The sequence below is a fragment of the Theropithecus gelada genome, chromosome 15 (genome assembly GCF_003255815.1).
Source record: "Theropithecus gelada isolate Dixy chromosome 15, Tgel_1.0, whole genome shotgun sequence".
NCBI classification, from domain to species: Eukaryota; Metazoa; Chordata; class Mammalia; order Primates; family Cercopithecidae; genus Theropithecus; species Theropithecus gelada.
The window spans coordinates 66,792,500-66,816,643 of NC_037683.1; the positions used below are offsets into that span (position 1 = coordinate 66,792,500).

At 39.6% G+C, this 24,144-nt stretch overlaps 1 protein-coding gene across 1 annotated transcript in view; it reads left to right on the forward strand.

The window, feature by feature from the left end:
- The window catches only part of FREM1 (FRAS1 related extracellular matrix 1), a 166,505-nt gene that overhangs the window by 25,061 nt on the left and 117,300 nt on the right, over positions 1-24,144 (forward strand). The window contains exons 2-5 of the mRNA XM_025359692.1: positions 10,261-10,761; positions 15,939-16,033; positions 19,557-19,855; positions 21,297-21,493. Of these exons, the coding sequence (XP_025215477.1) occupies positions 10,528-10,761; positions 15,939-16,033; positions 19,557-19,855; positions 21,297-21,493 (825 nt within the window). The 5' untranslated portion in view covers positions 10,261-10,527. The remainder of the gene's footprint in view (positions 1-10,260; positions 10,762-15,938; positions 16,034-19,556; positions 19,856-21,296; positions 21,494-24,144) is intronic.

Sequence of the window (24,144 nt, forward strand, 5' to 3'; positions counted from 1 at the left end):
TTGGCCTCCCAAAGTGCTGGGATTACAGGCATGAGCCACCGCACCCAGCAGTTTATTTTATTTCTTAAATGACTTCAGGGTACTTGTAAGACCTAAGGTTGTGAAAAAGTTTTTCTCATAGAAGTAGAGAGTAGAAGGTGGTTATGGGGGGCTGGGGAGGAGGGAGGACTGGGGAGGTGCTGATCAAAGCATACAAAATTACAGTTAGTCCAAATGAACAAGATATATTGTACAACATGACTACTATAGTTAACAGCATTGTACTGTATAGTTGAAAATTGCTAAGAGAGTAGATTTTAAATGTTCTCCTCATAAAAAGAAGATATGTAAGGTAATAGATATGTTAGTTATTTGATTTAGCTATTTCACATTGTATATGTATAGCAAAACATCATGGCACAACAGTGTATGTATATACTGCTAAACAGCTAAATTAAGTCATTAACCTGGTGGCTCACACCTGTAATCCCAGCACTTTGGGAGGCTGAGATGGAAGAATAGCTTGAGACCAGGAGTTCAAGACCAGCCTGGGCAACACTGTGAGACCCCCATTCCTACAAAAATTTAAAAAAACAATTAGCCAGATGTGGTGCACACCTGTAGTCCCAGGTACTTGGGAGGCTGGGGCTGAGGCTTGCTTGAGCCCAGGAGTTGGAGGCTGCAGTAAGCTATCATCGCACCACTGCATGCTAACCTGCGCGACAGAGTGAAACCCCTGTCTCTAAAACAAACAAAAATCATGTTGTATGTCATAAATATATATAATTTTATTTTTCAATTAAAAATAAGTAAAAATTAAAAATAAATAATTGTGTGAGTCAAGGGGTAATAACTGCAAGCCCGAGGAAGACAAAAAGGTTCCATTGCTTATGTCATCTTTAGTCAAATGGTGGTGACTACCTAGATCACTGATGAGAAGAGTGTTGGGCCACATATGAATTCTGCAAAAAGCAAAGCAAATAAAAAGCTATGATGAATTATGGGTATCTTGATACTATGCTGGGCACAGGACGGGGAAGGCACTTGCCTTGTGTTGTGTAGCTACCATTGCAAAATTCCAGAGAGGAAGAATAGTAAATATTATTTTCATCGAGGTACATCATTACCATTGACCGTTAAGAATTTCCTTTGCATTGAGAACTCTACAGCTGAGATCCACTTTTTTTCTTGTTGTGCAAAGATTATCTCAAATTAGTGACAGAAGTATCATGTTTATATCAACATGAAGAATACACACTCATATAGTTAAATTGAATGTGTAATTATGAAATAAATACTCACATTTCCCCTCCACCATTTATGTTACTAAATTATTTTCTTCTGTTCAAGAAATTTCCCAAGAAAGTTTGGTTGAAGAAATCTGTATGAATTTTCATAAGGAAGAATTCAAAACAGGGCATTTTTTCACATTTCAGAAAGAATTTTCACACAGTTTTATTGGCGTTTATTGGCTTATACAGATATACTGTACTTAGAATACATGATTACCATGTAAAGAAAAAAGGCAATGGTGGGAAAATGGTCAGGGAGAGCAGAACTGATTTGCAGTCATGTCAGGAGGATTTCGAAATGCTGAGAAACAGCTGAGCCACACAAGCAAGCCAAGACAGGATTTGTTCCTTGTTTTTTTTTCTTTTTTTTTTTCTTTTTTTTCTTTTTTGAGATGGAGTCTCGCTCTGTCACCCAGGCTGGAGTGCAGTGGCGCGATCTTGGTTCATGCAACCTCCACCTCCCAGGTTGCCTCAGCCTCTCAAGTAGCTGGGATTACAGGCACCTGCCACCACACCCAGCTGATTTTTGTATTTTTAGTGGAGACGGTTTTGCCGTGTTGGTCAGGCTGGTCTCGAACTCCTGACCTCAGGTGATCCACCTGCCTGGGCCTCCCAAAGTGCCAGAATTTGTTTCTATTGCAGAATCAAGTTTGAGGTGGCTAAAAGTCAGTTTACAAGCTCCCTTGGGGAATATAGCCAGGTGCCCTTTCTGCTTCCACTTCCAGCTGCTCCCAGTAATTCTGCCGACCCCGAGGGTGCCCATACTAGCAATCAGAGCAAGCTGTGGACAGACGGATTCTGAGGCTCTGACTTAGCCCTATGTTGGGACCAAGAAAATAAAATTCTCAAGGTGTGCTAGGCTTCCCATTAGAGTATTGTTTTTCATGTAGAAGTTGGCTGTCACTGGACATAGTAATTTTGTGTCAGAGACAAGACAGTTATTACCATCTCATTTTGAGGTGTTAAAAGACCTGTCATCACTGTGAAATCTTGTTTGCTTCAGACTTTGCTTTGCTTTGCTGTTGTTCTGTTTTTCTTCTGGCCGTTTCTCGGTCTGCTCATCTGAATTCTTTTCTCTTTCACCTCCCATGCCACCTTCTTGAAGCCAAAAATCAGAGCAGTATTTTCCATGGAATGTCCACATACTTAGTGTTTCCCAATACCAAGAGAAAAATACAAGAGCAAAATTAGAATGCAAATAAAACCAAACAAAGCATACCCTTTTTCATCTTTGTTGCTCCTAATTCTGCAGCCTTCAGTCTAGGCTCAGTTGATTGAAGGATGAGTTTTGTTTGATTTTGAATTTGGAAATTGTTACTCTTTTACTCCCCCCCCCGCCAATTGTGTTGCTTCAGGTTGTTTTTGAAATATCAAAATTTAGTTATCTAACTATGTATTCTGTCTTGAGACTATGAGAAAGAGAAAATTAGAATGTAAATAAAACACACTCGATTTGACATTTATTGAACTTAATTTTGCCACCTTGCCACCTTCATCCAGGCCCAATTCCTTCTATTCTGTTTTTCCTGAGAAAGCTTTGCTTTCTTGTCTCTTTGATATATTTTGTAATAATAATGTTACATTTGTATGGGGGTTTATAATTAAGAAAATATTTCCACGTAGATTATTGGTCTGACAGGGGAACTTTGGAGGAGGCAGGATGGGTGATTCCATTTTTTTTTTTTTTTTTGAGATGGAGTCTTGCTCTGCTGCCCTGGCTGGAGGGCACTGGCGTGATCTCAGCTCATTGCAACCTCTGCCTCCCAGGTTCAAGCGATTCTCCTGCCTCAGCCTCCCATTTTTGAAAGAGGAAAGTGATGTTCATAAAAATCAGGATTAGAATCCATGGCTGGGTGCAGTGGTTCACACCTGTAATCCCAGCACTTTGGGATCTGAGGCGGGTGGATCACTTGAGGTCGGGAGTTTGAGACCAGCCTGGCCAACATGGTGAAACCCCACCTCTACTAAAAATAATATAAAAATTAGCCAGGCGTAGTGGCAGGCGCCTGTAATCTCAGCTACTCGGGAGACCGAGGCAGGAGAATTACTTGAATCACTTGAATCCAGGAGGCGAAGGTTGCAGTAAGCCAAGGCTGTGTTACTGTACTCCAGCCTGGGTGACAGAATGAGACTCTGTCTTATTAAAAAAAAAAAAAAAGAAAAGAAATAAAAAATTAAAAACATCAGGATTAGAATCCAGATCTTCAAAATTCAAGTCTATTCTTTCCACAGCATTGTGGTGCAGGGAGCCATAAGAATAGATATCTCCTCTCTCTTGTCTCTTCCTGGTAGATAAACATTAGGATCTTGGACTTTGATCTTATCTCTCAGTTAAGGGTTTACTATGATGTAATTAGAGAATGAGCTATTGTCCCATATGCTGTTAGGTAGGAAGTTAAATCTTTAGCTGATTAGTGACTAAACAAAATTAATACAAAAACTTGAGGAAGAAGTGATTATTAAAGGTATAGTTAAGTTCAGTCATGAGTCACCAAAAAAAACAAAAACAAAAACAAAAATAACAGTGAGTTACATAGGAAAGAAGTTTACATTCTCTGCTGTGTAAAATTCTGGATGAATGGACTGATATGGTGGTTCTGCTTTGCAAATGGCCCAGAGACCCAGCGTCCTTCTAGCTCACAGCTCCACCAACCTATGCCATAGCCTCATTTTTTCATGTGCAAGGCAGCACCTTCCATCTTGGCAGCAAGATGGAGGGAGGCATAAAGAAAAAGCGAGAAGAGGCACACCATAACTACCTCTTAAAGGAGGTTTCTCAGAGCTGCCATGTGACCATTCTTCTTCAATTCCATTGGCCAGAATCTGATCACATAGCCTCAGATAGCTACAAGAGAGGCTGTGAAATATAGTCTTTGTTCTGGGTCACTATATACCTAGTTAAAATTTTTATTTCTATGGAGGAAGGTGAGGTTGAATGTTGTGGGACAAATAGACTTTCCTATCAGAGATAGATATTGGAAGAGAGTTACTAAGTTATCATAAGTGAAAGGAAGGAAACATTTGCTGTATTATTTTAACAATCTATCTGAGAGGAGCTTATTTGGTATTCTAAATTGTTTACATGAAATAGAAGATTTTGATCAAGTTGTTCCATTTTGGTCCACATTGCCTTTCTTATTAAGTCAGTGCTAAACCAAAACATGCTTGAATTCATTAAACACAAATTTGTAAAATATGGCAAAGTCTCCAAGATAGCTTTTTTTTCCTGTTGAGATTGGCTTATTCCTATTTATACCCAGATTGGCTGTAAAAATGTGGGAGAGTAACTGAGCTATGATCAATTATAAAAGGTAAGGGGTGTGGCTGGTCTAGAGACAGGCTGACCAGTGATACAGAACATGTACAAAGACCAGGAAATTAGCTCTGCATCAAAGTCTTCATTTTACGTGCTTTTGCATAATACAAGCTATCTGTGGGGTTTCAAAGGAGATTTGTTTCAGCTGTTGGCTGAGTGGGTGGCAGGAGAAGAGAGTTCCAGGACAACATACATATGCCTGCCTCTGCCAAGGACTGTTCTTTCAGAGCCTGAAACACACTGCTGACCAACCATTTGGAGATAACTATTGGGTGAAATCCCACTAGTGCCTTTCTATTTTGCTGCATTTTCTTCAGTTTTATTTGGAATGAATAGTCCTCCCACTAGGTAGATTGCTACACCTGAGAAGAAAGATATATCTGCCCTTTGTATACCTTGATGGGCTGATACCAGGGAACTAATTATATTGATGATTTTCTTCAATTTATTTTCGGTTAAGCAACATAAAGACATGATGACATATTTACCTCTGAGATATGCTTGCTTTGCTCTGGCTATCAGAAGATGCATCTTTAATGAGTTAGTGTATTTTGTCCATAAAAAATTTGTTCATAAAAATGTTTATTTTCAAGTTATCTACATATATTTAAAAAGCCTTTAAACACAATAAAATTTGTTCCGAAGTTTCTCTTTATATCGATACACAAGCAATTTTACATGAATCTCATATGTAATTTTCGTATGTATGTTCTTTTTTTTTTTTTTTTTTTTTTTTTTTGAGACAGAGTCTCATTCTGTTACCCAGGCTGGAGTGCAGTGGCACAATCTCGGCTCACTGTACCTTCTGCCTCCCGGGTTCAAGTGATTCTCCTGCCTCAGTCTCCTGAGTAGCTGGGATTGCAGATGCATGCCACCAGGCCCTGCTAATTTTTGTATTTTTAATAGAGACAGGGTTTCGACATGTTGGCCAGGCTGGTCTTGAACTCCTGACCTCAGGTGATCCACCCGTCTCAGCCTCCCAAAGTGCTGGGATTACAGGCATGAGCCACTGCGCATGACCGGTTGTTGCATTTTTTCATTGCATGCTCTTTTCCTTTTTTTAAAAAAATATTGCTGTTTGAGTCTGCTCAGGCTGCTATAACAGAAATACCGTAGACAGGGTGGCTTAAGGAATAGAACTTTATTCCTCACAGTTCTGAAGGTTGGGAAGTCCAAGATCACCTCTTTCTGCTTTGCAGAGGGAAACCCTCTTGTTGTAAGCCTCACATGGCCAGGGAGAGAGTGCTCTAATCTTTTCATCCACTTATAAGAATCCCATCATGAGGACTCTACCCTCATGACCTCATGTAAACCTAACACCTCCACAAGGCCCCACCTCCTAATCCCATCACATTGGAAATTAGGGCTTCAACATATAAATTTGGTGAGAGGACACAAACATCTAGACATAGCACCCCCCCTCATCTTTTTTCAGTCGATCTATACTATATCGCCCCTATCACATTGTCCCTACCAACAACCTAATGTTTGTGCGTTTTTCTCCATGCCCATTTAATTATATGTTAATACAACATATATGTCCATCTACATATATGCATATACACAGATGCAGCTTTTAGAGTTACGTTACCAAATGGAAGCATACTTTTCTCCATTTAATTTTTTCTGACTCCACAATACCTTGTAGAAATCCCTTCACGTTGAATGATTTATCTCTAATTCAAATTCTAAAAGTTACATTCCATTCCATGGTATAAATATACCTACGCTATTTAACCATCCCCTTCTTGACATTTACTTTGCTTGCAGTTTCCACTGTGGACACTGCTGCAATCAACATTCTTGTTCATGTATTCTTGTAGAGGTTGCTTTTATCTCTGTTGGATAGATTCTCAGTGTTGTGTGGCAATAATGAAACAAACGGTGATGGATTTTGATTTTTACCTTACTTCTTTTAGTGTTTGACTGGAGGTGCTGCCTGGGAAAAACTAGTTGGCCAATCATCAGGAGGTCTCATAGTGTGGCATTTTCCAGAGTCAAGAATCTCAACCTCAGTGTTATGGGCACAGAAAACGGACTTTGTCCATATATCCCAGGATGATCTGCCTTTTTGTGACAGATTCTCAGTAACAGAATTCGTGTGGCATCTTGATCCATGGCTAATGGTGCCTGCTTATGAGGCCAATTCTTTTTTTTTTGTTTTGAGACGGAATCTTGCTGTTGTCACCCAGGCTGGAGTGCAGTGGTGCAATCTTGGCTCACTGCAACCTCTGCCTCTCAGGTTCAAGCAATTCTCCTGCTTCAGCCTCCCAAGTAGCTCTGATTGCAGGTGCCTGCCACCACGCCTGGCTAAGTTTTGTATTGTTAGTAGAGACAGGGGTTTTACCATGTTGGCCAGGCTGGGCTCGAACTCCTGACCTCAGGTGATCTGCCTGCCTTGGCCTACCAAAGTGCTGGAATTACAGGTATGAGCCATCGTGCCTGGCCTTTTTGTTTTTGTTTTTTCTTTTTAGCTATATTAACATTCCTGGGTTAAACTATAATCACTATAAGGGAATTTAAGGCATGTTTTCTCCAATTTATTCACTTAGTTAACAAATATTTATTGATATATCAGGCATTGTTCTAGACACTGGGGTTAAATCCATGAGTAAAAAATATAGAAATTCACATCTTCGTGAGGGACATGGCAGTGACTAATATTAATGTGGGTACAAAAGTAATTGTGGTTTTTGCCATTGCAAGTAATGGTGAAAACTGCAATTACTGTTCCAACAACCTAATATAAAGGATCAAATGCATTATGTTAGGTGGTTAGAAAGCGCTAAGGTTAAAAACAAAGCAGAAAAGTGGTAAAGAATGCTAGGGGATGAGACTGACATAATTTTAATGGAGTTGTTAGGTTTGACCACACTGCAAGTGTGACATTTGATGGGAACTTGAGAGTGGAGAGGTGGAAGGAGGGATATCTGGGGGAAGAACATTCAAGTCAGAGACAACAGAAGTGAGAGGCTTTAGTGGGGGAGAGAGGAAGGAGGAATGGTGGATCTTGATTTGTTTGAGGAGAAGCAAAGATGTTAGTGTGGCTGGGACAGAGTCAGCAAAGGGAAGACAAACAGGAGATGAGCTGAGAAAGGTAAGAGGGAAACAGATCACATAGTGTCTTCAAGGTCATCACCAGGGCTTCAGCTTTACTCTGATGAGACACCACTGGAGGTGTTGAGCAGAGCAGTGACGTAAGTAACATTTAATCAGAATATTGGCTGTGATGCTGAAAAATGCCTACAGGAAAGGCAGGAGTAGAAGTAGGGAGATCAAATAGGATGCTATTGCAATCATCTCATGGAGACTTGGTGGTAGCTTGGACCAGGGGGATCACAATGGAGGTAGTAAGAAGCAGCTGGATTCTGGATATGTTTTGAAGAAAGAGCATATTAACTTTTTATTTTTGTGGAACAAATCACAAAAACTTTGTGGTTTAAAACAATACAAATTTATCTCACAGTTTCCCTTTTTTCTGGGGTCAGATTATGGCTTAGCTGGGTTCTCTGCTTTAGGTTGCCACCAGGCTACAGTCAAGATGTTGACGGTCTTCATTCTTATCCGGGGGCTTGACTTAGGAAGAAACCACTTCCAAGCTCATTCATGGTGCTGGCAGAATTCATTTCCTTGTGGCAGAAGAACCCTTGGAGGCTTGCTTCTTCATGTTCAGCAGGAGAGCCCCTGATTCCAGTCTGCCAAGAGAGTGTCTCCTGTATAATAAAATGTAGTCATAGGAGTGACACCCATCACCTTTGTGGAATTCTGTTGGTTGGAAGTGTTACAGATTCTGCTGGCACTCAAGGGGAAGGAAATTTGGATACTAGGAGGCTGGAATTATTTGGGGGGTCACCTAAGATCTGTCTACCATAAAGAAACAACAGGATTTTTTGACTGGATGTAGAATGTGTGATGAAGAAAGGAACAACTGAAAAGTTGGAGTTGCTATTAATTAAGGTAAGGAAGACCGAAGGAGGGAAGATTGAGAGTTCAATTTTGGCTTCATGAAGTGTGAGATGTCTTTTATACACCACCCAGAGATGACAAGCAGACAGCTGCATATGCAAATCTAGAGTTAAGCAGGAGGGTCCAGGCTAGAGGTGTAAGTTTGAGGTCCATTAGCACATAGGTGATATTTAAGTCAAGGAATGAGATCACTAGGGAATAAGTGTAAATACAAAACAGGTCCTACAACTGGACTCTAGGATCCCAGCATTAAAGATTCAAGGAGTCTAGAAAGAACCAGGTAAGGAGACAAAGTGAGATGGAGTGAGATGAGAGGACTGCAGGAGTGTGGAGTCCTTACAGCCTCCGTGTGTTAACTAGTTTAAATCTCAGAAAGCAAAGTTTCCCCCTTACCTCCCAGTTTGGGGAGACACCTACCTATCTTGTTGCCTCTCCTCTCCCTGAATGTACTGTTATCTTAGATGCCTGATATGAATGGAAAAAATATTGTATCTTGTCAAAGTTCAACAACCAGATGTGCATTGTTGCCCATATAAGCCAACCTAAATCAGCTTGATTGTGGACAACAGAGTCAGTGGGGGTGTGTGAAGAGTTTTACTCTGGGACTGATACCATAAAAAACAGACTGCTCTGTAAAGTGTACACCCCCTCAGGTATCAGGTGACGCATGTCAGGCACGGCCTCAAAAGTGAAAAGTTGCAAAGAGTGACAAGGGAATGGAAATAGATTAGATGTGGATAATGGAGGCATTTGTTCCTCTACAAGCTTCTGACAAACATTCATTTTGGTATCTACTGGTTATGCACAGAAATTTATTGAAATTATTAACATGGAAGGCCTTTCTTTGGGCATAACAAACCACCATTTGTTCACCTAATTATACTCTGAATTTAAGGATATATTTCAGTGCATTTTACTTTAGATATAATCTTTTCAGTTCTTATGAAACACAGAGAAATTGTCATGAAATTCTAAGTGGATAAAGTGGAAACAAAGACTCTATTTGTGCAAGTTGAGTACATAGGAATGTAATTAGCATTGTAGATAGTATAAATACGCATGTCCATATGCTGTGTCATTAGCTGTGCGTGCTGAAGCTATGTCACCCCATTCATAGTCTCTTTCACACATAAACAAAAACTTGAATGTTCACTTAGAAAAAAGCATATTTTCTGTAATTTCCACTCAAATGTTTCTTAGGTGTCTTCATTGCCCAGCAAAGTTAGAAGTGTGCCCAGTGTGACAAATCATTAAACTTCTTTCTTACCTGGGTAGAATTGATTTAGAATTAATCATGTTTTCAAACAACGTGTTCATAATCCTATCAGCTCTCTGAAAAAAAATAGATTATCATCCTCATTTAACAAATGAGGAAAGAGAAGCAAAGAGTTTGACAACTGTCTATGAACTCAGGGAACCAAAAGCCACACTTGTTGGCAATGAGGCTGGCTGTTTCCTCCTGGACCACACAATTGGCATCCCAGTTGGGGTATGTCAAGTCCGGAAACAGGAGCTATAAGCAGGGTAATGAGATGGCTGCATTGCCTTTCAGATGGGTCTAGAGGTCAAGTTAGTTTATTTGTTTTTAATTTAGCTGAACTCATAGGCTGGTTGAAAGATCCCTTTGTTGGTAGTGATATTTTGAACAGCCACACAAACCTTCTGGTCTCTCTCTCGCTTTACTCCAACCCTTTCTCCCATTTGCAGGATTAGAAAAGCACTTGGGAGGCCCATTAATCTTGCCGGCGTTGTCAGGAGTGATCAGCGAGTTTTATTAAAAGCCCTGGGATTTCCTGAAAGGCCTCCTTGTCTGACTTTGAAATGAAAAGGGCATGGTAAGATCTCGGGGCACGTTGTCAGGACCCCTTGCCCTGCCCCTTGGACTATGAGCTGACCCTCCAGGAGGAAGCACAGAAGCCCTCCTTTGTTGAAGGGATTTCGCCGGTGGACAGAAAGGCGTTGGGCCCTGTCAGCATGAACTCTCTGAGTTGGGGGGCAGTGAATGCCCTGCTGCTGCTGCTCCTCCTGGCCTGGGCCAGCCCCACCTTCATCAGCGTCAACCGTGGGGTGAGGGTGATGAAGGGCCACTCCACCTTCCTGTCAGGAGATGACCTGAAGTTTGCCATCCCCAAAGAGAAAGATGCCTGCAAAGTGGAAGTTGTGATGAATGAGCCAATAACCCAGAGAGTTGGGAAACTCACTCCACAGGTAGGTCCTGTCTGCGATTTTCCATTCAGTCATATGTTTGAATGCAAGTGTATGAAAGTGTGTGGGATGTGGCCGGGCGCGGTGGCTCACGCCTGTAATCCCAGCACTTTGGGAGGCTGAGTCAGGCAGATCACGAGGTCAGGAGATCAAGACCATCCTGGCTAACACGGTGAAACCCTGTCTCTACTAAAAAATAGAAAAAATTAGCCGAGCGTGGTGGTGGGCGCCTGTAGTCCCAACTACTTGGGAGGCTGAGGCAGGAGAATGGCGTGAACCCGGGAGGTGGAGCTTGCAGTGAGCCAAGATGGAGCCACTGCACTCCAGCCTGGGTGACAGAGCGAGACTCCATCTCAAAAAAAAAAAAAAAAAAAGAAAAAAAGTGTTTGCGGGGACAAAGACAGAACAGAGATGTAAAGGGTCTCTCCTCAAGCCATCAAAGATGAGTAATGGAAGATGTTCACGTTTGAAATGTTGGAGTTGCAATTAGCAGGCATAGTATTGCGCTGCTTTTCTATGTAAGGTGAAACCTATTTTTAAACATTCTTGGCTGACTTCAGATTACAAGCCTGAAACCAGCAGGATTTAATCCTGATTACTATAACACTTATGGAGGAAATCAGGTTCAAACTAATATGGATTCACGTATTTTTTTTTTCTTAATGCACTACTTCAGTAAGTCTTTCCAATTTCTCCTCTTTTCTTGAAGATAACTCTGGTATATCTTACCAGCTGCTTGACCTTATAGAGTAGCTAATTATACAGGAAAAAGCACAAAGCATAATGTAAGAGAATTACACTGGAGTTATTCCTGCCCCCGGTTATCACATCCATTGCCAGTCAGAGTGGCTTTGGATAAGAGATCAAAATTTCAAGACATTTTTAGGACATACCTGTGACCTTAGCATAGCAAAGGTAAAATTTGAAGATGTTTCATCTATTAACATCACTTAAACATTTTTTATGAGTCAGGGAAAAGAAGTAGAAAAGAGTTGTGAAGATACTTCACTTTAAATATTCACTGTTCTTTGAAAATATCTGCTTAATTGTTTTCCTTTTAATCAAAATCTTGGAGACCTTTATATGTAAGGGTATTCTCTGGTCAATCCTTTTGTAGAGGGAAGAGTTACCTCCTAATTCATTGGGTTTAAAAAGTCTATATTCTCTTACACTGTTTTGGCTTAAAGTAGGAGTTACCACTATACATAATTTTAAAAATTGCTTCTGATTTTATTACTTGTTCCCACTGTGCTGTAACTTTGCTCCCAGTGCAAACAATCTTGAGAATATTCAACACTAGATGCTGCTGCTGCTTCTGGAAAAATGGACCATTCTCTTTTGCTGAACTATGAACATTATTTCCTTTTCATTTGGCTAAAGAAACATAATCCATGAGGTTATTCAAAAGTGGTACTAGGTATTGCAGAGAGAGAATAAAAAGACTTAGGTGGATACTAGCTCAAGTGGTATCTCTAGACATTCCATTTACCACACTTCAAGTTATAGACCCATTCTGAAACACATCAGAATTATTTGGAAGAGGGTCTCACATTGCAGGTATTTCTGATGTGGTAGCAACCAAATGTCTCTGCCTAGTTGCTTGTAAGATTTTATTGTCAAAGAGCTTTAGATGGGTATCTGAAACATGTTAGAACGCAACAATGGCTCCACGTATTAGACATTGTGTTCTCAAGTGTTTGGGAGTTGCAATGTCTCCTCAGTTACTTCCAATTATACTTGCATTCTGAATGTGTTTTGATTGGCACTTACGAGTCAGAGAAAAAGAAGATACCTGGGATTGCTCATACTGGAACCTCAATGTGCTAAATAGGATGAGGAAGCAATACAAATAAGCTCAGTAGTGGGTGATAGAGACCCAACCACAGGGACTGGGGTGCAAAGGAAAATGCAGGCTGGTTGCAGTAGCTCACGCCTGTAAATTTCAGTACTTTGGGAGGCTGAGGCGGGCGGATCACTTGAGGCCAGGAGTTAGAGACCAGCCTGGTCAACATGGTGAAACTCCATCTCTACTAAAAATACAAAAATTAGCCAGGCATAGGGTACATACCTGTAAGCCTAGCTGCTTGGGAGGCTGAGGCACAAGAATTGCTTCAACCCAGGAGGCGGAAGTTGCAATGAGCCAAGATAGTGCCACTACACTCCAGCCTGGGGGACAGCATGAGACTGTGTCTTTAAAAAAAAAAAGGGAAAATGTAGCCCTTTGAGTCTTAAGAGAGGGCAAAATAGGACCCCTGATCCTAGAGGACTGGGGTCTTTGATAAAGCAGGAACCTAGGGCTGTACTGGCACACATGGGTGTCTTATAAAGACTGATGATTGATAATATGGTACCTCTTCCAATCAATGTATTTTTAAAAATCATTCAACATTTATTTACAAGTGGGACTGAGTATTTTGTGAAAAAGAGAAGAAGCAAAATTCCCACTGGTAGCTCACAGTAGCAAGCTGTCTAAGCTGTCTTCCAGTTTTGACCTCAAACATGCATGCCCAACTGAGCAAAAACAAAAGCCCTGCAGATGACCAGATTCTCCTCCTTAGTAGGCAATTTCGAGATAATCTATTGTTACCTAAACCAGCCTCTGAGTGCTCTCCTCTCCCTACCCCAAATGGCCTATGACTCCTTACCATATATGGCACTCTCTCTGAGAGAAATAAAATTGTCTCCATTATATGTTTTTAGTGATGTTTTAATGGTCCTGATTGCTTGGCCTGCTCCATGGCACTGAGGAGCAAAAAGGGATCCAAGTGACTAGAACTAGGTAAAAAACATTTGGTCACAAGAATCAAGGATTGGAATAGGCCTGCAAGTCATCTCCATCTCACACTCTCTGATTTTAAGGTAAAACTCCGATTACTAGAAAGTCAATATAGAGAAGAAACCACAAATTGCCAGGCTGATTTAGGAAACTCTTGGTTGCTGAGAAACACTTCTGAATACACAGATTCCCTAACCTGCTGTTGCTCATTAAGAAAAAGTAGAATCAAGTCGTGAATACTTAGTGTAGGTATTTCCAGAGGCAAATATGACATCTCAAATGGATTTGTAGCCTCTAAAGTTGGTATGGGATTTATATTTTCTAATATTTATTCTGTGGTAAAGGAGTTCATTAAAATATGGAGTTTCATCATTTTTTTTGGCCAAATATTAAAACTTTGTGTGAGAGGAAACTATATCGTGGGAAAACTTTGTTTCTCAAACTGCCAGGTGATCGTTCCTATTTGGTTATTCTTATAATTTCAACAAAAACAAGATTCCCAAGTAAAGTCTGTTTTGTTTTGTTGAATTTGTGCTTGGTTTTTAACCCAGGCTGGTTCAGTCCTTCCCTAGGGGTTTGTTTCTTATGGAGTTTTAGAAATTAAGCATAGCTAAGTGCACATGCACACACGCGCACACACACACACACACAGCCTAAACATTATTCTTCAATAGCGCTTAGTAATAAACTGAAAGCCAAGCTTACATGAACCCATTTCTAGCAAGACGACTATATTAACAACACCCGGCTGTGTAATGAACAGTTTCATGTGACTTGCACAGAAAATGTTTTGTTTAACATCTGTTCAGTTAGTGTTTTCATTTCATTACTGAAGTTTGTCTTAGGACCAACAGGTTCATTTTCCTATTGAATATTTGGAAAGGGATTTCAATTGATGCACACCAGTGCCTTCTGTTCAGATAACCCTCTTGATGTAGTCAATTAGATGAGGTTGATGGCAATATGTTTTCCTCATGTTTTAGGACAAGACTCCCTCACACATGGCACTTCTCACACCTAGCCCAAAGCAAGAAATTTGCTGGGTGGAAAGCACCCCAGGTTAGCACTGAACTTGCTTTTTTGAATAGGAAATATAGTGATAAGGAAGTATCTCTAGTTTGAACCAGTTTACTGTCATTAGAGTGAGTAATGAGTTAGGAATGTGTGACAATTTAATTATAAATTGTAATTGAAAAGCAGTTGAAGTGGAAAAAAACAAAGCTAGACAGTAATTAGAAAAGGATTTAGCTCTCCTTTGTTTTAGTTAGTAAATTTATGGACAATTATGGTTGTCGCCTTTTATAAAAGGAAAACATAGTATGAAACATAAAACAGATGTTTCTTTTAACAAAGCAGATTGTCTCTTTATTACTATGACTATTTGTCAATGATATGGGGAAGGTCTTTGCTTTATCTCCTTCCTAGTTGTCAATTAAAAAGAGGAACCAATGATATCTGTGGGAAAAGAAAATCATTTGTATTAGTGTTAAAGTCTTCTCTGAGTGAATTACGTTGTCTGAAAATGTTTGAGGCTGTGAAAAGGTACAGATGAAACACCGTAAACACAATGGTGGACACGCATGCATACCTCAAGGGTATTAGAACTCTACCAAAGTCAGATCGGGCAGAATGAGGGGCATGATATGGGTGGAAGAGATGATTCTTCCTCTAAAAATCAGGTTCCCAAAATATAACAGTTAACAATCTTCTAATAATTCTGAGTGAGGTGAGACAGTTCATTATAATTTTATTTGAAAAGAGGAAATTGCTTTTAGATTTCTATTTGTCTCATCTGCCATTTCTGCTATTGCTTAACTAATGAAAGCAGTCTTTTGCAAGTATATAAGACACAACTCTGGGTCATGTTGGACTCTGATTAACCGCAATGGTGTCCATAGTCAGTGACTTCATCTTTGAATATGAGAATACTATTCGGAAAAAAAAGAAATAAAAGGAGAACAGAGATATACAGAAAGAATACAATGTGTCTGTGGGTGGGTTGAAGCATGCCTTTTCATGCAGACATACAGAAAGAACTCTCTAACTCAATTGCTGTGAACCCTTGAAGGGGGTAAATAAAATTTTGAAAAATGAAACCATGTTTTAAAGGCACTCTAGATGGTAAAAAGACACTTATTTAGAGAGGTAATCATCCTGTAACTAATTTTCTTGATCTGCTTTGGTTTTCACAATTTAGATATTCTCAAAACAAGAGACAGCTGTTTAAGTAGGATGGCGACTGGATATGGGGGTAGGGTAGAGGTGGTGGTGGTGAAGACACACGCACACACACACACACACACGTTACTGACCATATTTTCTCCAGGCAGTACTCTCCTGGCAAAATCTTAAATCTTGTACCAATTTTCTCATAGATATTTATCCAATTCTTCATGTGAACTAGGTCTTTGACTGCCATTTCCTTCCCAATGAAGTCAAGTATGTTCACAATGGTTGTCCAATTCTTGATGAAGACACAGTGAAGCTCAGACTTTACAGGTAAGTGGCACGGGAAGATTGGTCATTTGCTGTCAAGTGACCAGTCTATGTACTTCTGAGGGCTTTTCTTGTGGATATGTATTGTCATGAGGGGAGTTAATAGATTCCAGACAAGCAAGTAATCAACAGAAACTGGAAGCCTGAGTGGATAAGGCAAGATTTGTAGTCAGCTTTCACTTATTTCCTCTTGTGTCATCTTCCCTAGGATTCCTCTGTGGCAAATTTTTAGCCCTATCCCGTTTCCCTCTGGTGTCCTTATATAGGTATCTGTGGGGTTCCGACCCACCACTTATGGTGGAAAATGGAAATTATAAACTACAAATTCTTAATGAGAATGGGGGGAAAACATATTCCAAAAATGAATGAAATTCTTCTTGTTTGTTACCAGCTGCTTAGTTATAGAAAGTGCAGTATCTTCTATTTTTAAACATATTAAATACTTAAATTTTTTTTTTTTTTTTTTTTTTTTTTGAGATGGAATCTCACTCTGTCGTCCAGGCTGGAGTGCAGTGGTGCAATCTTGGCTCAGTGCAACCTCTGCCTTCCGGGTTCAAGCGATTCTCCTGCCTCAGCCTCCTGAGTAGCTGGGACTACAGGCACCCGCCACCACGCCTGGCTAATTTGTTGTATTTTTAGTAGAGACGAGGTTTCACCATGTTAGCCAGGATAGTCTTGATCTCTTGACCTCATAATCTGCCTGTCTCCGCCTCCCAAAGTGCTGGGATTACAGGGATGAGCCACCATGCCCAGCCTAAAATTCTTTAAAAATCAACTATGAAGTTAAACATGGAATGACCATAGGAGACAGCAGTTCTACTCCTATGTATATACACAAGAAAAATAAAAACTTATGTTTTACACAAGAGCTTGCGCATGAAGTTCACTGCAACATTCTTCATAACAGCCAAAAAATGGAATAAATCCAACTGATGAATGGATAAGCAGAATGTGGTATATTCATAGAATGGAATATCATTCAGCCATAAAAGAAGAATGTAGCACTGATAAAGGCTACAGCATGGATGAACCTTGAAAACATACCAAGTAAAAGAAGCCAGGCACAAAAGACCACATATTGTATTGTTCCTTTTATATGAAATATTTAGAACTGGCAAATTCATAGAGACAGAAAGTAGATTAGTGGTTGCCAGAGGCTGGGGAAGGGAAATGCGTCTCTTTTGGGGGTGATGAAAGTGTTCTGGAATTAGGTAGTCATGATGGTTGTACAACTGTGGGACTACACTAAAAAACTGAGCTGTATATTTTTAAAAAATGAATTTTGTGGTATATGAATTATATCCCAATGAAAATTAATTTTAAATTTAAGCTCATGATTATGGTATATCTGACTTCATAAAAGTAACTGAGAACTCGTGTATTTGGAGTAGGCCTTTTATGGTTTTTTCCTTGGTTTTTATTGCTTTTAAGAATATTTGGTTAAAGTACATTGGTGTGAATTTCCTTTAAGCACTAGACTAATGTAAAAGAGTTTTGTAGACGACATTGGAACAGTGAAGCTTTCTACAAACATTTATGACCACCTATTACAGGTCAGGCTGTACACTGAGCATAAGAAACAAAAGGATGAGAATACTCAGATTATTTTAGTGCCTGTAGTCTAAGGCAAAAGATGAGCAGGTAATTATGATGCAGAACAAGTGCCGAAAGAGAGACACAAACAAAATGCTGTGTTCAGAAAATGAAGTGGCACCCAAGGATTCCTTAGGAAGATATGAAATCAGCATACAGGGCCATTTGATCTTTCTAAGACTTTAGAGTTAAAAAACAAATAACTTCAAAGAGCTTGCATGGAAGGGGTGGGAAGGGTAGTGGGGAGTTGCAGGGAACGTGGGGATGGTTAATGGGTACAAACAGTAGTTAGAAAGAATGGGTAAGACCTAGTAATTGATAGCACAACAGGGTTACTACAGTCAGTAACAATTCAATGGCACATTTTAAAATAACTACAAGAGTATAATTGGATTGTTTGTAACAAAAAGGATAAGTGGGCCAGGCACAGTGGCTCATTCCTGTAATCCCAGCACTTTGGAAGGCTAAGGCGGGCAGATCACCTGAGGTCAGGAGTTTGAGACCAGCCTGGCCAACATGGCAAAACCCTGTCTCTACTAAAAATACAAAAATTAGCTTGGCATGGTGGCAGGCACCTGTAGTCCCAGCTATTCGGGAGGCTAAGGCAGGAGAATCTCTTGAACCTGGGAGGCGGAGGTTGCTGTGAGCCGAGATTACATCACTGCACTCCAGCCTGGGCAACAGAGTGAGACTCTGTCTCTCAAAGAAAAAAAAAAAAAAAAAAAAAGGATAAATGCTTGAGGGAATGCTTAATAAATGGATACTAAGATGGGATTATTACACATTGCATGCCTGTATGAAAGCATCTCATGTACCCCATTACATAGATAGACAGAGGATAGATAGATAGATAGATAGAGAGGTAGAGAGATAGATAGATAGATACACACACCTACTATGTACCCACAAAAATTAAAAATGAAAATAAATTTTAAAAAGAAAAAAAGCTGATGAATGCTTGTTGCTGCCACTCCTTCCTTGGGTTTCTAGGCTGCTGGGAGGTTGGAAGAGTACACATGAAAGGCAGGGTTAGAGGAGCTTCTTCCCCTCTTGGTCTTAAGCACATTTGAAATAAAATATTCAGAGTGGTACGCAGCAGAAAATCAGGGATCATGTTTGTTCCCCTCTTACCACTTCTCCTTCTCCAGCCCCTTTGGAAAGCTACCTGAGCCCATTATGCCTCAGTTTCTTCCTCCATAAAATGGGATTAACAATATCTATCCTAGGTTGTTGTAAGGATTGAATTTTATACTATCATAGAGAATTTAGCATAATGCCTGTACCATAATAAGAGCACATCAATTAGAAGCTGCATTATTGATGCATGCTCATCACTCATTAATCTTATCCCTTCAAAAAAAAATGACACCCCTCTCTTTTAGACTCTTCAAACAACCTGAGATTAGAGTTGCTAAGCAGATGGAGGGAATGGAAGTGGCAATTGCTGAATACCCTTTACATGCCAAGCACTGAGCTGGGCACCCAAACTAGGCTGCAAATGACCGCCTACGTAGTGGCATTTCTGAAGGGCAAAAAGGCCTGAATGCTTCAGAAGCCACTCACCCCTTCACTCCTGAATTAAAACTCAATCCAGAAATTATACAGGCTTGATACTCTTAAATTACACATGTGCTAGAAGTGAGACTCTGAGGTCTTAGCAGTCATTAAATATCCATATGCATGATGAGTTTGAGAGCAGGTTTTAAGAGAAAGATGTTGGGAGGAAGAAGTGGCAGGAAAAGGTATTGACACCAGGGTAAAGAGATGAAGGGAACAGAACAGAGAGGCTGGGAGTAGAGCATGAAACAAAATCCAAACTCAATCTGTGGCACAAATTTCGTGAAGGCCAATCTTCAAGCTTCCAGCTGAGTACGCAGGTATCAGAAATACCTGAGCACCAATTAATATTACTTTTGCCCCGTGTTCTCCACAGATTTACTGAAACAGATACCTTCATAGAAACCTTTATCCTGCGGGTCTATCTCCTGGAACCAGACTGTAACATCATCCGTATGAGTAACAATGTGCTGGAAGTGCCTGAATTCAATGGCCTGTCCCAAGCGATTGATAAAAATCTGCTCAGATTCGATTATGATAGGATGGCTAGCCTGGAATGCACGGTCAGCCTGGACACTGCGAGAACTCAGCTGCCAGCCCATGGCCAGATGGTTTTGGGGGAGCCTCGACCAGAAGAACCTCGTGGAGATCAGCCACACAGTTTTTTCCCAGCCCGTATGATGTCTTTTAATGCTTATCTGGGTATTACTAAAACTGACAAAAATATCCACGCATGCTCACCTTCCACCATGATTAAGAGTTCTAGTTAACTAGTATACATTTTAGCTGGCTGAACAGTGTGGGTTAGTGGTTAAGGGCACAGACTTTACAATCAGAAAGACCTGGTTTTGAGAACTTCCTCTGCTCTTTATTTTCTGTGTAATTTTAGTTATTAACCTGTCTAAGGCCTCTCTACAATGAGAAAGGATAATAGCTGCCCTGTAGGGTTGGGTAAGGATAAGAGTAAATGAGGTTATACATAAACACAGTGCTTAACACTGTCTGGTTCACAGTAGGTACTCATTAATTGTCAGCTGTTATTAGTAATAGCAACAGTAGTAGTTGGTACATTGATGGAGTATTATTGGATTATGGGCAAGTCTGAAATAAAGCTAGTGGGTAGAAGTGATAGATGAGATTAGGAAGAGTTGATGGATAACATTCCTTCTGCTATTCACTCAATCAGTCTATTTTGGGCACCTCCCGTTCTCTCTAGAAACCATGAGAAACCAAGAAATATAAGGGATAATCATAGCAATAGTAGTAATACTTTGAATTTGGACAGAATGACAGTTAAAGGCACATTTGTTCTATTTTGTATGTCAGAGAAATGAGACTCAAAAAAAAAAAAAAAAAAAGTGGATGTCTGGGCATGGTGGCTCACACCTATAATCCCAGCACTTTGGGAGGCTGAGGCAGGAATACTGCTTGAGGCCAGAGTTTCAAGACCAGCCTGGGCAACCTAGCAAGACCCCATCTCTACAATTTTTTTTTAAAATTTAAAAGTGGGTTATGAGTATTATATACCAAACAAGAGTGAAAATACAGTTGGTTAGAGATGTGAAGACTGTTAGAGAGACAATTACGGTTTTCAGTGAGAAAGAACATGTTGGTTCAGGTGGTCAAAGAATGTTTAAGGGAAGGCTTAGTAAAAAGATCAGGTGGACTTAGAAGGATATGCAGAGTTTGAGTGTGTGATAGCCACATGGGGAGGGGATTTCATTGAGTAGACAGACCAGTAGAGATTGTGTGATAGAGACATGGACGCTGATGCTGTAAAGGAAAGACTGGAGCTACACTGTGGAAGGCCTGCAGTGACTCACTGGTCTATTTGTCAGAGATGTTCAAACCTCAGACAACATATTTTTTTATTTTTTCTCTCAGTTTAACTTTTGGTGGGTGAGAACATGATGAGACTACTGTTCAACCATTTTTCAGTAAAGGAAACTACAAGCTTTCAGAATAATGACAACCCACTCACTGAATGATTGGAGGGTACACGAGTGTTCTTGAGGTAGTGAGAGGGAATAAGTATTCATGGGACGGAGTACTGGTTTTTAAATTTTACAATTGTTGTGTTTAAGTGACTATCTTAATCCAATGCTGTACATTCTAGCACTGGGAGCAAAACTGAAGTGTCCAGGTGGAAGTTGTACCCCAGGATTAAAGAAAATAGGAAGCCTCAAAGTGAGCTGTGAGGAGTTCCTGCTGATGGGCCTTCGTTATCAGCATCTGGATCCCCCTTCACCCAACATTGATTATATCTCCATCCAACTGGACCTCACAGATACCAGGAGTAAAATCGTGTACAAGGTAGAGTTTGCGGTTATGTGTGGATGCCTCCAGGATTCACAGTAAGAGAGCCAGTTACACGGGGCTACTCATGCTGGCCCCATGCCAGGGAGAGTTGCTGTGCTTTTGGGGGTGAAACTGCCAGTGACTCATTGGAGCTGCAGGCTTGTTGGTTCTGCTAGTAAGTGCTTAAAACAGTAGCTTTTGTATAAAATTTCCCTTCTTTGGTTCTCTTCTAGGTCCACCATCACTACGGCAACTTGGGAAGCACTGGGGCCAGTTATGTGCTAACTTTCTTCCTCCTTTACCTCCAATACTCTTCAGCTTGTCATTTGACCTTTTTGTAACACCTTCTCTTTCATTCTTCCTTTTGTCCCTCTTGAAATCAGGGGGTCCACTCTGCAAGGTCACAGCAAACTAGGGGGGAGGAGAATCTCAGTCCCATGTTTATATTTGTCACAGATTGGTCACTCTTCCAGGCTTTGGAATGAAGGGCTGGCTCATCAAGGAGACAGGCTCCCAAAGACCTCCTGCATCTTCCAATCTCTTTTAATTCTCTTGTCTTTCCTACTATTGATCATTATATATTGAAATAATGACAGAAAGTGGATTCCATTTATTCAAAATATTGAACATGCAGTGCTGCTGATTCATGAACTCTATAATTTGTTTACTGGAGAAACCGGGGAAACTGTGTACCTGCTGAAACAGCTGAGATTTTGTGCTGAGGAAAGATGATCCAAGATGATGTTTGGAAATACTTCTATCTTTCACAATCTGGCTTCTCACTGGGATTTCTCCGAAGGGGCCCAGTCAAATATTGAACATTATTACCCCAAGGAATTGATATGACAAGAAATCCTAAAGAAATGATAAAACAAAATCATAGAATTAAGATCTGGAAAAAAAACTCTGAGACAGACTAGTCAAATTGATCAGATAAATCACTTGGGTAGCTTTTCAAGGATAAATTTCTGAGTCCAACTGATAGTTAAGAGCATGAACACTGGGCCCAGATTGCCTGGGTTCAAACATCCACTGAACTAGCTGTGTGACTTTTGGTCTCATTTTCTTCAACTTAAAGTGGGTTAATAGTACCTATTTCTTAGAGTAACTCAGAGGATTAAATGAGAAAATGCTTATTACGTGCTTGACATAAAACCTGGCACATAGTGGCACTATGCATATTGCTGGTTTTAAAAGTCACCTGGTAAAAAACTCATTAGCCAGGTTTGCAAACCCAGGCTGGGTTTAGCTCAAGCTTCCTTTTTATAGTGGTGGCTCCGAGCCGTGACATACCTTGTTCAAACAGACCTAAACACTAGGTCTGTAGACAACTAGTAGATGCTTTCTGTTTGTTTTAACACAAAACTCCTTTCATTTTTAAAGATTTCTTATATCCATTGAAAAAATTGAAGCCATTTTTCTTTTTCACCGAATTTTCTCATTTTTTTCTTACTATATTGAATAGGGCTTTGTTTGTTTATATTTTAAAATCTATTTTATTGGGAGTTTATCCCTTTACCTTCTTGCTTTGTTTATCATTAACCTATTCCATAGCTTATTTGGCATGTTATAAAACAGATTCATTTATGAATATAAAAGTAATAGGCTCACTGCAGAGAATATTAAAAAAACACAGAAAGCAAGATAAGAAAATAAATATAGCTTTATTGCTACTATTTTTATGTACACACACATGTGCACGAGTGCATGCCAGAGTTGGTTTTGTTTTATGGAATCACCTTTATACTATATGTGAAATTTTATATCTTGTTCTTTTGTTGTTTTTGTGGTTGTACAGTCAATTCTCATCAAGTGACCAAATGACCCTTCATTCATAATTTCTTCTAGATTTTTAAAGATCTTCTTCCTTACATTTGCCTTTTTAATCTACCTGAAATAAAATTTTATTATATGATGAAATACAAGGAACAGTTCTTTCCAAATAGCCCCAATTTTCAACACTATTCATTGAACAATTAACTTGTTTCCCGATTGATTTTAGATGATCTTCTGTTGTATAGAAGGATATAACATATACAATTTCAAGGCTAGCTCTTTTATTTCTTAGATTTGCCTACTTATTCTTTGTCAGTCTCATATTATTCTAAACATAACAGGCCTATAATTATCTTACAAGCAAGTTCTTCCTTATCACTTCTCTTCAAAATTTTTATAGTCATTCTCACCTAGACTTAGTTCCAAATAACTATAATTAAATCGTTTATGTTAGTTTCAAAAAAAAAAGCCCCAAGGATTTTTATCAGTATCCAGTTAGAACTATAAATCATTTGGGGAAAATTAGAATAATGGAACATTTACCATATTGAATCTTTTCATCCAGAAATGAAGTATCTCACTTCATTTGGACAAAGCTTCTTTTATATATTTCTGTAAAGTTCATAGTTTCCTTCACATAAGTTGAGCATACTTATTAAGTCCAGTCCTAGGCACTTTGTTTTTGTGAACCTATTGTGAATAGAATATTTTTCTCCCATTATATCTTCTCATTGGTTATTGATGATAAACAGAAAAGCTATTTTTGGAATAATTTTCTTTTATCTGGCTTCTTTCCTGAATTCAATTATTTTAAGAAATTCTCAATTATTTGGGCTTTTAAAGACCATAATTATATCTTTCACTAATGATGATAATTTTGTTCTTTCTTT